Genomic DNA, 15,349 nt, shown 5'->3' with positions numbered 1-15,349 from the left:
CAAAGTACTTCCTAGAGGTTAAAACTTTTACTGGTGAGGTCCAAATGTTTATATGACAGTCCACATCAGCTTCACACACACACACACACACACGGAAGAGAAGAAAGAGGGAGAGATGGAAGGAGGTAAGAGGAAAAAACATCCCTGAGGAAATCTGATGAAATATTATTTTTCAGTAGAAGACACTTACCCTTATGTTCTGGTTTTGTCAGTCACCCCACTGGAACCCACACATTTGACAATAGGGATTGTTATACCTCTATATACAAGTCTACTATGATATCACCACTCATGTATCTGACTGTTTCAACTAATATTTTCTGAGGACTTATTTTATGCCAGGCACTGTGCCAAGTACTTTACAAAAATTACCTCATTTAATCCTGGCAACCACTCTTGGCTGTTATTATCATCTCCATTTTACAAATGAAAAAACAGGCTCATAGTAACTTTCATAAGTTCACATAAGTCAGTAAGTGGAGACTAATATGTAAGTCCAAGAAGGTGAGTTACAGAATCAAAACTCTTCACCACTATACTACATAATTGCAAGGAACTCACAAATATCAACATTCTTTTCTTTGTTTTGTTTTTCATTATCATAATGAGTACACATAAAAATTAAAAACAAATACACAGTTGAAAAAATAAAACTAAATGTATTTTCCTGCACTAAAAAGAAGTATAATGAAACTCTACACAAGTGGAAGATGGCAAGATTACAATTAAAATGTACACTACCAAGGAACCAAAAAGTTCTGTGTGAACCAGAGACATGAAGTTTACAAAAAACTAGCATAATGAGCAAATCTGATAACCACGTTCATACAGATGATGGAATAGTCTTACTAAGTTTTATCATAAAGTATAACTTGACGACATTATGAACTTAACATATTTGTCACCTGTAAGTTGTACTGCTCATTAGGCATCCAATCATTGATTACAGAGCTCTGGGCCTTACAAGCCTTGGTCTTTAAAAAAAAAAAAAAGAAAAAAAGAGCAAAAATGTTTTAAAAAAAAAAGATAAAAAATGTCTAAGATGGGTGAACAAAAAGGAAGGAACAGGGAAGGAGGGAGAAAGAAAAAGGCTTTTCAAATTCACTATACAAAAGTCAGTATTAGCGCTTCCCTTTGAAATGTGAGGCTAAGAAGTCTAGTCACAATTAATCCAGCCTGTGCCAAACAGAATTTGAGTGGTAGAATGGATGGAACAGGGCAATGATTTTCAAAAAGTTTTGATAGCAGAAAACGTTTAGGAAATAAAAATTAAGAGAAATCCTAATAAGTAAAATGTCTAAGTCAAGGCTATGGTCTTCCCAGTGGTCATGTATGGTTGTGAGAGCTGAAATGTAAAGGCAGAACACCAAAGAATTGATGCCTTCAAATTGTGGTACTGGAGAATACTCCTGAAAGTCCCTTGGACAGCAAGGAGATCAAGTCAGTCAATCTTAAGGGAAATGAACCCTGAATATCCACTGGAAGGACTGATGCTGAAGTTGAAGCTTCAGTATTTTGGTCATCTGATGTGAACAGCTGACTCGTTGGACAAGTCCCTGATGCTGGGAAAGACTGAGGAAAGGAGAAGGGGATGACAGAGGATGAGATGGCTGGATGGCATCACTGATGCAATGGACATGAACTTGGGTAAACTTCGGGAATGGTGAGGATCAGAGAGGCCTAGCATGCTGCAATGCATGGGGTCACAAAGAGTCACACACGAATGGGCAACTGAACAACCAAATGTGTAAGAGCACAGATGATCTGGCTGAAGCAGAGTTCAGTTCAGTTCAGTTGCTCAGTCTGTCTGGGGAACCCAAAGCCCCACGTGTTTGCTCTATTGGCAGCCACTGAGACAGAGATCTCAGGGCTCCAAAGAGCACAATTCAAAACCTCTGCACCCTTCTAAAGGAAAAAACAGCTCTCTCTATGCCAAGAAACATGTTACTTGATTTTAAGCGGTAAACCCATCTTCTCCTTACTCCTTATTTCCTGCAACTTGAAGGAAGGAGGCTTCCCAGAGCTGGCCCTGAACAAGCAGTACAGTTGAAAGAATAGATGGCTGCGCATTCAATGATGTACTAATGTCTCTCTGGCTGGAGAGATGTCATAATGGGTGGGCATTCCTATTTTCCTCCTTATACTTTAGTATCTTCAATGAATATGTAATACTTTTATCATCAAAAAGAGTTATTGTCTTAAAGAAAAAAAATAATTCTATCCCCCATGCTCAGGTTATTTACATTCATACTTAAAAGTATTATTTTATTTAGATTTACCTAAAACAGGAAAGTTCTAATAAAGGAATAACTGCTGGTAGAATAAGAACATAGAGGAATCAGAACATTTCAGAAAGTAGGCTATAAATTATTATCAAGCAGATGCTGGGCCTTGGGGAGGCAAAAAGTAAATAAAGAAAAAGGATGGAAAAAGATGAAAAATGACTAAAACAACTCGGCCTACTCTGAAAATACACATAGAGCTCTACTTCCTGAGCAACTATTTCTCTGGCATAGAATATTCTCTACTTGCTGCTGTTGTAGGTTTATCATCATTCGTATAAGAGCCGTGATCAGACTACAAAATATGTAAAGATGAAGTGACTCTCAACTCATGCCTAAAAATTATCAGAGAACTGTACAAATTTTTTTATCATACACACACAGACAAGCAGTCAAATTTGTTATTAGTTATACTATTAGAGATTCTTAGTGTTTGTATCACAAATAAAAGAGGGAAATAATATTTACTGGGATTTTTCTCCTAAGAAACACTATGGTATCAAAGAAGTCAGAATACATACCACAATAACCATTATTATAAAAGACATCAAAATGAAGTTTAACATTTTAACTTCAAAAATATTACCTAAAATAGGGAAAACAATTAACAGTCATTTTGTTCTTCATTCAGTACAATGCTAGCCCAAATTTTAACATAAGTTCTTGTACTAGTTATAAGTAGTAGGTTTAAAGTTAGAAGTTTTCAAGGTGTACAACACTAGCTACAGGCATAGGAAATTTACCAGAAGAAATCCTTAAGAAATTATTTGCTAGCAAATTTAAAGCTACCAAAGCAAGGTAATAAAAAAAGACTTAAAGAAATCCAAACATTTGAACCTGGCACTAACCAGCTACTGACCTTGAACAGGTCACAATCTTTCCAGGCCTGTTTTCTTACTTGTCAAGAAGCTAAGCTAGAGCCATCAGTTCCAACACATAGAAAAGACCTCACCCAGCATATTGCTATGTGTTACCTTGCAGTTCTCTAAGACTTCAGCAGTTCTCTAAGACTTAGTTCTCTAAGACTCAGCTCTCTAAACTGAGCTGAAAATGTCAAACAAAAGGATCTGGAAATAATGGCCTCGACAATTTCAAAAGTTTTAATACCAACATCTCTGCCCCATACCCCTCAAGAACTTCCCTCTGAAGACTACCTCATCTCTCTATCATTAGGTGCATATGTGCCCAACTCTTTGTGACCTCGCGGACTGTAGCCCACCAGGCTCCTCTGTCCATGAGATCTTCCAGGCAAGAATACTGAAGTGGGTTGCCATTTCCTCCTCCAAGGGACAGTTCCGACCCAGGGATCAAACAGTCTCCTGCGTCTCCTGGATTACACATAGACTCTTTACTGCTGAGCCATCTGGGAAGCCCTCTACCATTAAGGTTTCAAGAAATAAAAAAACAGCCTCTCTCAGGAAATGACTAAACACTATGGAAGCTCTTAAAATTCTCAGTAATTCTGCAAATTTCCATAATAAACAATATTACAGAATGAAATCTCTACTGAATCTTTTAAAACTGATCAATAATATATCATATATCATGTAACAAAAGGTAGAGATTTTAGCAGGAATAAAAGCCAATAAACAAAACACAGCTAAGTGTTCAGTAAATATTTGTTAAATAAATAATTTATTTTCAAAGTCACAATTACATAATATTTTACAACTTATTAAAATCACTATTTAAGGAAAATGTGTCTTTTAAAAAAAAGAAACACCTCAGGTTTCATTGAATGAAAACTTGATACCCCAAAGAATGCTAATCTTTGTACCAAAGTATGTTGGCCAGATCTCTAACCTCGAAGGAAAGAGGAATAGCAAAGAAACCTTTCACCCAAATAAAATAGTTTCATAAACCTCTTTATCAGAGACAGAAGGGTAAGTCAAACAAACCTGTGTTTCTTTGATTTAGAAGAAAAAAAAAAAACCTATGCTTCTAGCAATAAAATTATGATTAGATGACCATCTCCCTCTCCTGAACGCAGAGTGGCTTGATGAGCAAACGGAAGAATAAACAAAAGCATTCTGAACACAGTAAAGCACTACATGAATTATAAATAATTTAATGATATTGCTTTTATTGAATTCCTACCCACAGAAACAATCTATAATAACTAAGAATTAATTTGGTAGCAATAAGTTATAAACATTTTTAAAAAATATTTAGTGAGTACTTACGTGTACCGGCCATAATGATAAAGGCTATACAGAAATTAACTCATTTAATTTTCTCAACAACACTTTTAAAGGAAAAACAAACTAGAAAAAAAAAAAACTGAGTGGCATAATGAAGATCCCTGCCAATATAACCAGCAAGACAGCCGAGAAGAGAGACATTAAGTTTAATAATGCAGTCCTATTATAATTATTTTACTCTCAAAAAAAGATGCTTCCCGGGATAAGTACAAAATGTATAAACCTCATCCAATCCATCCTATGCAAATTTGTCACAGTCTTCATAGTAATCACCTTAGTCTTCTGAAATCTTCAATTATATAGGAAACATCCTCCTGTTGTTCATTGTTCAGTCACTAACTCATGTCTGACTCTTTGTGACCCCATGGACTGCAGCACACCAGGTTTCCTTGTCCTTCACCATCTCCTGGAGTTTACTCAAATTCATGTCCATTGAGTCAGTGATGCCATCCAACCATCTCATCCTCTGTCAAACCCTTCTCCTCCTTAAACATCTTGTTAAAAACAGCAACCCCTTTTAAAAACATACATATTTATACATATATGCATATATATATTACCACACACATATATACACACATATAAAGAGAAAGAGGGTTTTACCCAACAATGAAGTGGCAGCTTCATTTGGCTGAAATTTCTTAGGAGAAAAGTAATCAATCAAACTGGAAATTGGCCACAATGTTAAAGCAAACTTTGTACCAAAAGCACTTTACTACTGGCTACTACAGTAACTGGTTTTATACTCAACTTGAATATAAAAACTATAATGTCCAAAAACTAAGACAATATTGTAAAATTTTAAATTCCTTCATTAGCAAATACTATCGATCTTCTTTGCTAGATTTCAAACTCCTAGAAGCTGGAACTGGTGTCTCATCCACAATTCTATATGCCTAACATAATTTCTGGCATATGGTACATGTCCAATGACAACATGTTGTCCAACGAACAACAGGAGAATGTTTGCTATGCAATTGAAGATTTCAGAATCTAGATTCTGTTCACTTCTGATCATTTATTTCCAATAATTCATACATATATACAGAAGGTTTCTTTTCCAAGTATTGACTTAACCTGTATCAGAATTCCAACTTTTTCAAATACTCAGCTTCATGAGAAAGACAAAACCAATTCTGGGTTTATGAGGAAATGCTCAAGTTAGAAATCACAATGAGAGGTATGAACAAAGACACAAAGGAAGGCAAGCTTTGGATGGGCTTAGAAGAATGGCACAGAGACTATGTATGTGAGCCAGGTCTTGAGGAAGCAGTTAACAAGGTGGGCAAAATAACAAATTCTAGAAAGTTATCAACGACAAGTTCTTTTAGCTTGACTCACAAAAATTAGAAATAGTAAAGAAACACAAGATGAGGGAAATTTCTTTTTTTTTTTTTAATGTCGCCTAATTTCTATCAGGAAAGGAGAAGAGGGAGAGGATGAGATGGTTCTATAGCATCACCAACTCAATGGACGTGAATTTGAGCAAACTCCGGGAGACAGAGGAGGACAGAGGAACCTGATGTGCTACAGTCCATGGGATCACAAGAGTTGGAAATGACTTAGTGGCTGAAAAACAACTAATTTCTATATTTATACAGGTGTCTGCTAATTTGTACAACTGATTTATCTTTAAAAGTAACGTGTTGATAGAATAAAACAATGCTACTTCAATCATAAGGTGAAAATTAGTGCCATTTTAATTATAATTAAATTTAATTCATTCTATTGGTTAATTTTAAATTCAGTACAGTTCAAACAAATGCAAAAATCTGAATTCTAAATTATTTTTCAATTAAACAATTTCAAATATTACAAATTTATGTTCAGTATATTTTAGTTTCTGATAGGCTCTTGACATCAACTATTTTAATTTTGAATATTCAACTGAGAACTTATAATTTAATCGAGTAATAAAAAATATTTTATAACATGTTGTACTCTTTTATGACTTCAGTATAGTCAAGAAGTACTTCCATACTATGCAAATTTGAGTAATGTGAATTACTAACAAGATCTAAATAAAAGGTTGTAAGTGAGATAATAAACACAGAATTTTCCAAAGTTAAACCTTAAAAATGTTAAGGTATTCATGTACAATATCATCCTTGAAATAATGTTAAAACGTATGTTATATGTCAAAACAAAAAATGATAAAGCTTAAAATGTACTAAAACTGAGATAAAAGTTGTATTTTTACATATACATGCTTTTAAGAATGTGTATAAGAACAAATAAAATATGGTAATAGAAATAAGACATGTGCTAAGCTCTTTGTTTTTATCTGATCTTCAAAATAAACAAATATTGTATTATAAAAATACTATTTCTATGTTTAAACAAATACTCAGAATTACTCATCTCAGTTACTAATCCAACTGTAAAAATAGTGCTTTTACTATATGGCAAAATTGCAAAAAATTTTTTAAATGTACAAAGAATTTATATACACTTAACAAAATACGACAAAATAATCCGACCATATTTTTACAAAGATAACCTCTAAAGATATTGGAAAAGCAATGCCAGGTGGCAAATAGTAACAAATTTAAAAGAACATTAACTGACAAGGTTTAAATACCTAAAACATTCCAAGTACTTTACTAGCTTCTGAGACAGCAAAGTAAGATAGTCCTTGCTGGGGAGAGCAAACATCTACACAGTACTGTGTTCTGCTGAAGTAATTATACACACATACACATAAAAAGATACACTGAATTAATATGATAGTGGGAGTGGGTGCAGGGATGGTTGCAATCCCACAGGACTTCTTTTTAGAAGCACCATCTGATAGGAATACTTGAGTGCTGATGCAGCACAGGCCTGGCTGGGATACACAGCAAGAACTGAAGCTAGCAAGGCAATCTAGACATAGGTTGTCATGGCCTTGAATACCATGCTCAAGAGCTCAACCTTTATTCAGCAGTCACTAGAAAGATCTCAATTTATTTTTAATACAGAGCAATCAAAATAATCCCATAGGTTTCAAAAAAGTGCTGAAGATAACATTAGCAGTGTTCTGGAGAAGAGACCCATTTGTCCAATAACTCATGAGAGAAATGATACTGGCTTCTTAACTATAACAACAAAAACTGTAAAAAGGACAGATTTAAGAAAGAGCCAAAAGAAGACTGGACATGAGGGAGGATGATGAATTGAAATCAAAGTTGAGACAATGAAAGTTTCTAGTTTAGGTTCCATAAAGCTTATGCCCCATACAAAATAAGGAATAGAGAGAAGTCAATTTTGGGTAAGCAGAAGTTAATTTCAAAATGTATAAGGAAAACTAAGAAAAAGGAGTGTTAGAGATGTCAAGGAAGGGGAACTTACATGTTTAGGAAAGGCTGCCAACATCAAATACTCCTGAGGTGTCATGAAAAAGACTGAAATTAGGCTTCTGAGTTTAACAACTAGGTCACTAGGGGTCACTAGGTTATATCTGAGAGCTGTCACTTAACTAAGAATAAAAGAGAAAGAATGCTTGATGAAGGACATCTACTGCATACAGAAACCCAAGGTAGTAAAACTCTACACCAGCAGTGCATAAATATTTGGTCCCAGGATCTCATTATACTCTCAAAAGTTAAAAGAGCTTTTGTTTATCTAGCTCTTATCTAAACCAAGAAATAAATTACTACACTGAAAATAAAAACAGAAAAATTTATATATTACTTCATTTTACAATATTTTAATGTATTTTTATGAAAAAAAACTATATTTTCCAAAACAAATATAACTTTGTGTACTTGTGCATTTTTAGTGGTACTCAACTATTCAGCTTAACATAAGACATCTGGATTGTCGTATTTCCTCTTGCATTCAATTTGGTGCAATGTGTTTTTTTAAGAATATGAAGAAAATCTTGACTCCCACAAACTTGTAGTTGAGAAAGGGAGACATATTTTAATAGCCTTTTCAGATAATTGTGTATATTCTTCAATATGTACATAAAAACACAACAAGGAGTTGTTTCTCAAAGGTTAGTTGCATATGAAATCTGGAACATCAACGAAGTTTTCAAAGGGTTCCCTTAAAATCCACTGATTCTTTTATACTTTGAGTGGATTATCTGTGTATGGTTTTATAACACAATACACTGGTAACTGGGAAATACTGGTTTACTGAGTTATGCAAATCTTCCAAATGATAACAAACTTTATGATAAAGTATCAGAAATTATATTTGTTGATATAACCATCCAATCTCATCTTTAAAGTACTAGGAAGCTCTTAAACTCACTATAGAGATTACAAATTGTCAAATATTTTCACTTGAAAGCGTAGTTTTCTTCACTGGCAACAAATACCATCAATTGTTAACCTTGAAGTAATAGACTATGTTCATATTTGAGAAAATATCTAATGAGTATCCAAGTCTGAATAACCACAGTCTGCCAGGTGTTCTCTCAAATAAAAATAATGTTCTATCAAAAAAGCTAGTTCTGCTCAAAACTCAACTACAAAATGCTTCCCCGTGAATCAACCACATGATTTTGGTATGCAGCAGGAATGCTTTACTTGTACTTCCCAGTTCATCAGACAGAATATTTTAAAAGACACAAGACTTTCTAAAATTAATCATTTTTATTGCTTCATGAAGGACATTCTAAAGCGAAACTAGCATTATTTTTACGACGTGCATGGTGGTGAAGATTACGATGAATACAGCTATGTGGTGCCACTCAAGAGCTAACAGGTTTGGGTTTTTTTATAACTTTATTCATTTATTTTATTTTTGGCTGTGCTGGGTCTTCACTGCTGTGCAGGCTTTTCTCTAGTTGTGGTGAGCAGGGGCTTCTCATTGTGGTGGTGTCTCTTGTTGCGGCGCCTGGGCTCGAGAGTGTTCTAGTACTGAGTAGTTATGGCATATGGGCTTAGTTGTTCCTAGACATGCAGAATCTTCCCAGATCAGTGATTGAACCCATGTCTCCTGCACTGGCAGGAGGACTCTTATCCACTGAGCCACCAGCAAAGCCCCAAGCCACCAATGTTACCCAGCATTAACCCTGCACTACCACCTCCAGTGTCAACATGGTGAAAAAGGCAAGTAACATCTTAAAATGATTATGAAAATTGCTTGGCCCTTACAGACTCCCTAAGAAGTCTTTAGGGACTCTCAGGGTTCACACTTTGAAAACCACTACTATCCAAAAACTAATCACTTTTAAAATTCCTCTGTAAACAACGAACCCATGTGACTACTCTAACCCAAGATGTAGAGAAAAAAACAAACAAGCCAACCTCTTAGAATAAGAAGTCTATGAACAATAACTGTGTGGTAGTGGGAAAGGTTCCCAGGTAAGGGAGGCTCAGAACTCTGCATTTCTGAAAAACAGACTGCCTGAGATGGTCCTCAATTTTTTTCTCCACATTCTCACACAAGAGTCTAGATGAACTCTGTGCCAAGCCTCAAATTAGAAGACAGAAAGCAAGCATGACACCAACGACACTGAAAAGATTTTTATCTGATAACTGCTTTAAGGTTTCTTCAAAAAAAGTGAATTTTATCATTTACTTCCATTTTATAGAAACTAAAATAAATCTCTCTTTTTACCAACAGTCAAATCCTAACCATAATGCTGTATTTAATTATAAACACTATTTTTTTAAATAAGAAAATTTCACCTCTTCTGCTCACACAGAAAGAATTACTAATACGATCTCATGTACAGAATTGGGTACAATTCAAAGTGTTTCTGAACTGACAACAAATCATAAAATTTTATAGAGGAAACAAGTATCTATTTTGTTCACCACTGTAAGTCAGGTACCTAGCCCAACCCCAGTACAAAATAAGATGTTCAGTAAACACTGCTGAATGTTAAAGTGGTTAAAAATAAGAATTCATGGTCAAACTCCTAGTATAACACCTAGTGCTCTTGCTAATATACGAAATCTTTCTCATCATTCTTATAAAATCTCTGAGAAACCCAAAGGAACTCATACAATTTACCCTGAGATAATATAACACTACCTATTATACTCGAAATTACATTTGAAAGCCTGCTCTGGGCTAGGTGTTTTATAAGTATTCATTTAAATCACAGTTCAAAACCAAACAGCTCTATCACTTTCACTTTCAAATATCTGCAATCTGAATTAAGAATTAATTTTCATTCCTATATGAAGCGGCAATAAGATATCACTCTAACTCAACACATTGATTGTACTAACTCATACACACTATACTACTTCTTTTCCTCTGATAATTCAGAATTGTTCTTGATTTTTTGAAGTTTCTTAGACTTATATCTGAGACACTATTGCCCTAAAAGAATATGAAATATAAAGATGAAGGAAAATGTGCAGTACTTTTATTTTTATTTTTAAATTTTATTTAATAAATGGTACAAAGCACAATGCCAAAAACATTAACAGTTAAAATTTCACCAAAAGAAAAAATACTATAGAATACACAGTTGTAAAAAGCTACATTAAGTTATTTTACAACTGCCTCAGGCTGCAAAAAGAAAAAAAAACCCAATGCCATACCTAAGTTATCCCTCTCTAAAATAATGCCATTTATGTTATATTATTTATGTTATAATGGAAAATGTGCATTATAATAATAATTGTCACCATAACTTTTTCAATATTTCCTGTCAGACTGACATTTGTCATTGATTCTCTTACAAAAGCACAATGTATAAAACTCTCAGTACTGGAACTCTAGCTATTTAGACTTTAGATTTTTAATTAATCAAATTTAAACTAATTAAGGCCAGCAAGTACAAAATTGCAATTCAACTGGGGAAATGGCATACATTTAAAGAAGCCAACAATTTAGGAATTGAAGTTACTTCAAATCACATTTCATCTTGAAACTCTGCTATGAACATAACCCCGTTTTATTTCATACAGTTTCTCTGTAGAAAAACATGACTTACCAGGGATATTGTCAAAGGAAAAGATCTTCTGTTGCAATATAAAAGGATTTGAACTAGATATCCTTTAAACAAAAGACTGTCGGAAAGACTTTAAAGGGAGACCACAGACTCCATCTTCTCTGGAGGTTTAAAAAGAAAAGTTTTTCAAATGTCTGGGATTGGCTTAGACATGGCCTCACATTTGGCAACTAAGACAGAATCAGTTCAAAGATCAGTCTGACCCAAGGGACTGAAGTCCTGTCTGTCAGTCTCACAAACAAGTCGTTAGCAAACTGCTTCCTTCTGCTCTGCAGCTATCCAGTCCCTGCCTTCCTAAATCTCCAACCTTATTCTTGAAATTACCCTAACTGCTAATTAACATGTCAGTCGTAGAGAATTATTTCTTCCAACTACTGAAACTTCTGCTCCTCCGAGTATTATGCAGTCCTTTATTTCTGTATTTCTAACATTACCAGAGAGGCAAATATTTTGCGGTGCAATCAATATCTGCCCTATTAACAATGCCCTGTTCCATTGTTCTCTCCAAACATGGATTCCACTCTGCATTTCAGAAACAGTGGGAGAAAAGTAACAAATAACAGAGAAATTAGAGCTCTTAGGTTTAACTTAGGGCCAAAATCAAAAAAGAGACAAATTCAGAGAGAGGAAGGAAGAAGCTGAGAGGGTCGTAGTGTAGAACACTTACTTTTAGGAACAGAGTGTCCCTTAGACTTCTGGTGAGTTGCCCAGAGCCTCTTCAGTTTCAATCCAAATGACAATGCTTCTCTGAGTCCTTCTCAAGAAATGTTTCCACCACTAAAAATTGGATCTATAAGAGCTCAGGTGTACTGGTAAAAAATGTCAGGGGCCCCCAGCGTGGGCCTCAAACCTCTGTTAAACTAGGCCCACTTCTCTGTCCTGGGCCAACTCCCCTGTGCACTATATTCCTTCTTCTTCCAGGTGCCAGGTATTCAGCCTGTTTCTTCTCTTCTGAGCTGCCACCACCTACTCTATTTCTCAGGGTTCCTCTAACCCCAAGACTGGCTGTGGAGTAGGACCAGCTTCCCCCCTTCCTTGCTGTCCTGCAAATAAACATATAGGCTCTTCTAGTTTCAGTATTTTTCTAATGGCTACAAGAATACAGAGAGGGAACAACAAAAAGCAACAATACGGTACCAGAGGTTAAGATTATAACTGTCTCCACATTAAAGTTCCTGCCTTTTCTTAACATTGCTTAATGAGCATTTTAAAAAGTACAAAGTACTACATTGATAAACAAATACAATCTAAACCAAATCAAACCTTATATAAACTAAAAGGTATAAAGATACTTTGCTTTTCAAAATACTTAAATCACGGGTCCAAAAACAGCTACCACATTCATTTCAGCAAATGGTGCTTTTTCCTTTTTCCCATGTTCTGTTACATTCCCTTGAATTTAGTAGTTGTTTGAGAGTTTGCTTTTTAAAAGATATCAGGAACTATTTAACAATTTATTGAATTTAATGAGACTATACAAAAAAGCATATTATGGTTTACAAAAAGACAGGTATGTCAAAAGCAGCTAGTGTCAAGCAAATCTTAAAATTTCAAGTTTTTTATAACCATTTATGTTTCTACATTTAAAATTTAATTAGAATCAAGATATCTCGCTTTTAGAATCATAACTTCTACTGAATATATTCCCCTAAGGTTAATATCATATAGCCCTTTCCAAAAGCAACAGTATATGGCATTAGTATACTCGTGATAATTCACTTTCCAAGAAACTTTAATCAAAAATATATGCCCTCTAAACATCAGGCCACAAATCACAGCACCTAAGTGCTGGCAGTTCAAGAATATCAGTGACTGAATCTCCTGAATGATCTTCTTTATCCACTTAATACACTTGAGTGGTTTTTTTAAAGACTTATCATACTGTAAGCTGACAATGAAATAAAGACTGAAAATAGGCAGAGATCACTTTATCTCATTTGTATAGTATAATAGATTGTCATTTAATCAAACTAAAGATATTCAGACACTTTCAGGAAAAATGTGTGCCTGTGACTGGGCTCACCTCCAACTATTTATTTATAAAACATTAAAGAACTGAGATTTAAAACACTATACAAACCCCTGATTTGACCTTTCCAGAGTCTATATTAAAAAAGGAAGCTTAATCTATTGTGTATTCTCTAATCAGATACTTTTTTTGAGGAACGAAATTAAATTACATCGTTTGCTCCTAAAAAGGTTTTCATGATTTTCCTCTGATTCCTACACACTAACACAACAATGCAGCCAACATTATTTCATCCAGAAAATGTGGTGCGGCTGGCGGGGGCGGGGGGGTGGCATTACACCCAGCGACACGAATTAAATCGCGGTAAAGCTAATGCCTCCCTTAAATAATTTATTCTCTCTTGGCAGCAAAAAACATTACAGCCTCTTCAATTACCCTCACCGCAAAGCATCGCTCGGGTCGTGATCAATGTGACCCAGTTCCTATCGCGGCCACCACCTCAGTCTCGCCTCGGCCCGCCGGGTCTGCCAGCATCCGGGGAGGGGGGCGGCGGCCGCAGGGGCGTCCTCGGCGCCGGGACCCGGGGGCTGGCGGCGCGCGGGGCAGGCCCGGGACTCACCGGGTGGAGGTGCCCTTCCGCACATCGCACATCATGCACTTGAAGGCCTCGGCGCTGTTCCGGAAGGTGCAGACGCTACAGTCCCAGTAACCCTCATCCGAGGACGGCTTCGGCTGCCGCTTCGGCCTGCAGGACATAACCCGGACACGGCGCGGCGCGGGGTCACCAGCGGGCCGTGCCCGGGCCCCGCGGCCGCCCCCGCCCCGCCCCCGGCCCAAGCGCCGCGACCCCCGCCCCGCCGGTCCCCGGCGGCCAGGCTCCCGCGCGGAGGGGGAGGGGAGGCGGGGGCGCGAGCACGGCCGCCGCCGGACACCCGGGGCCGCCGCCGAACACCCGCGGCTGCCGCCATCGCGGCTCCATTGTGGGGCGGCCGGCGCCGGCCCTTCACGCGGCAGCGCTCGCACAGCGGCGGCGCCGCCCCCGTTCTCGCCCCGCGGCCCCGGTGGCGAGAGCGGCGGCCGCCCGAAGCCCGGCGCAAGGGCCCCGCCGCCTGCACAGTCCGGGCCCGGGGGCCCGGGCGCTGTTACCTGGTGGGGCTCTTCTTGTCTCCCATGACTTGGCTACAAACGCACGCCGAGAGTGGCCGCCGCAGCCGCTCTGTTTGTCAATACGGAGGATAATAAGCCGGGCGGAAGCGGGTGGGGGAGGAGGGAGGGAGGGGTGGGGAAGGCCGCACCGCCGAGCTCCGGAGCCGCCGCCGCCGCCAGATCCCACGCAGCCTCCAGCTGTCGGGGAAACTCCTGCCTGGGCCACGTGACCCGCGCCAGCCAACCAGCGGCCGCGCCGGAGACTTCAAACGCGGCCAGCGCGGCCCAGCACTCGCGGGGAGTTCGCTGGCGGCGGCGTGGGGGTGGCCGCCGCAGCCGCCGACGCCGTCGCCGCCTCTTTGCCCCGAGCCGCCCGCTTCCCTGGGGCGTCCCCCGAGCCCCTCTGTCGGGGTTATCTTCTGCCATCCCGCCCGAAGCCTGGTCCGAGGTGGGCCGGCGTTCGGAGGTCAGCTCGGCCCCGGACCAGAGTGCGCGGCCGCGGTCTCCAGGTAGAACCGCTTTCCGGGCCTGGCGCGTCTCGGCGCGTCTGCCCCAGCCCGAAGGATCCCCGGGGGCAGGCGGGAGCCACCAGTAAGCGCCATTGCGAGGTGCTTTAAGCCACTTGGTTTTGTGCACACGAATGCTCTATCAAGTGAGGATTGTTGCCCTTACTCCGGAGGAAAAGAAACTGAGGCTCAAGAGAGCTTAGGTGATTTCCTCTATATTACATAATTAGAAAAGGATAAAGCTAGGTCTCTAACCCTGGTTTAATTGCAGATGCGCTCTTCTCGACTCCCAGGCCTCTATAGTAACTGCTTCAAAAAAAACCATCAAGAAAACACTCATA

At 38.4% G+C, this 15,349-nt stretch overlaps 1 protein-coding gene across 4 annotated transcripts in view; it reads right to left on the bottom strand.

Moving 5' to 3' along the window:
- Window positions 1-14,687, bottom strand: part of YAF2 (YY1 associated factor 2) — a 79,646-nt gene extending 64,959 nt beyond the window's left edge. Inside the window, exons 1-2 of one of the 4 annotated variants that reach the window (XM_088836969.1) lie at window positions 14,503-14,687; window positions 13,977-14,101 (exon numbers count right to left, since the gene is read on the bottom strand). In XM_088836969.1, the coding sequence (XP_088693095.1) occupies window positions 13,977-14,101; window positions 14,503-14,528 (151 nt within the window). In that variant the 5' untranslated portion in view covers window positions 14,529-14,687. Of the gene's footprint in view, window positions 1-13,975; window positions 14,102-14,502 lie in introns of all 4 variants that reach the window. The other 3 variants (XM_055394134.2, XM_055394135.2, XM_055394136.2) reach the window with 3 other exon arrangements.
- Between the last annotated feature and the right edge of the window lie 662 nt (window positions 14,688-15,349).

This window comes from Moschus berezovskii, chromosome 6, assembly GCF_049115385.1.
Source record: "Moschus berezovskii isolate FMDL1 chromosome 6, NW_MosBer_1.0, whole genome shotgun sequence".
NCBI classification, from domain to species: Eukaryota; Metazoa; Chordata; class Mammalia; order Artiodactyla; family Moschidae; genus Moschus; species Moschus berezovskii.
Note: the sequence above shows the minus strand (reverse complement) of the source record. Positions and strands in the feature narration are given on the sequence as shown.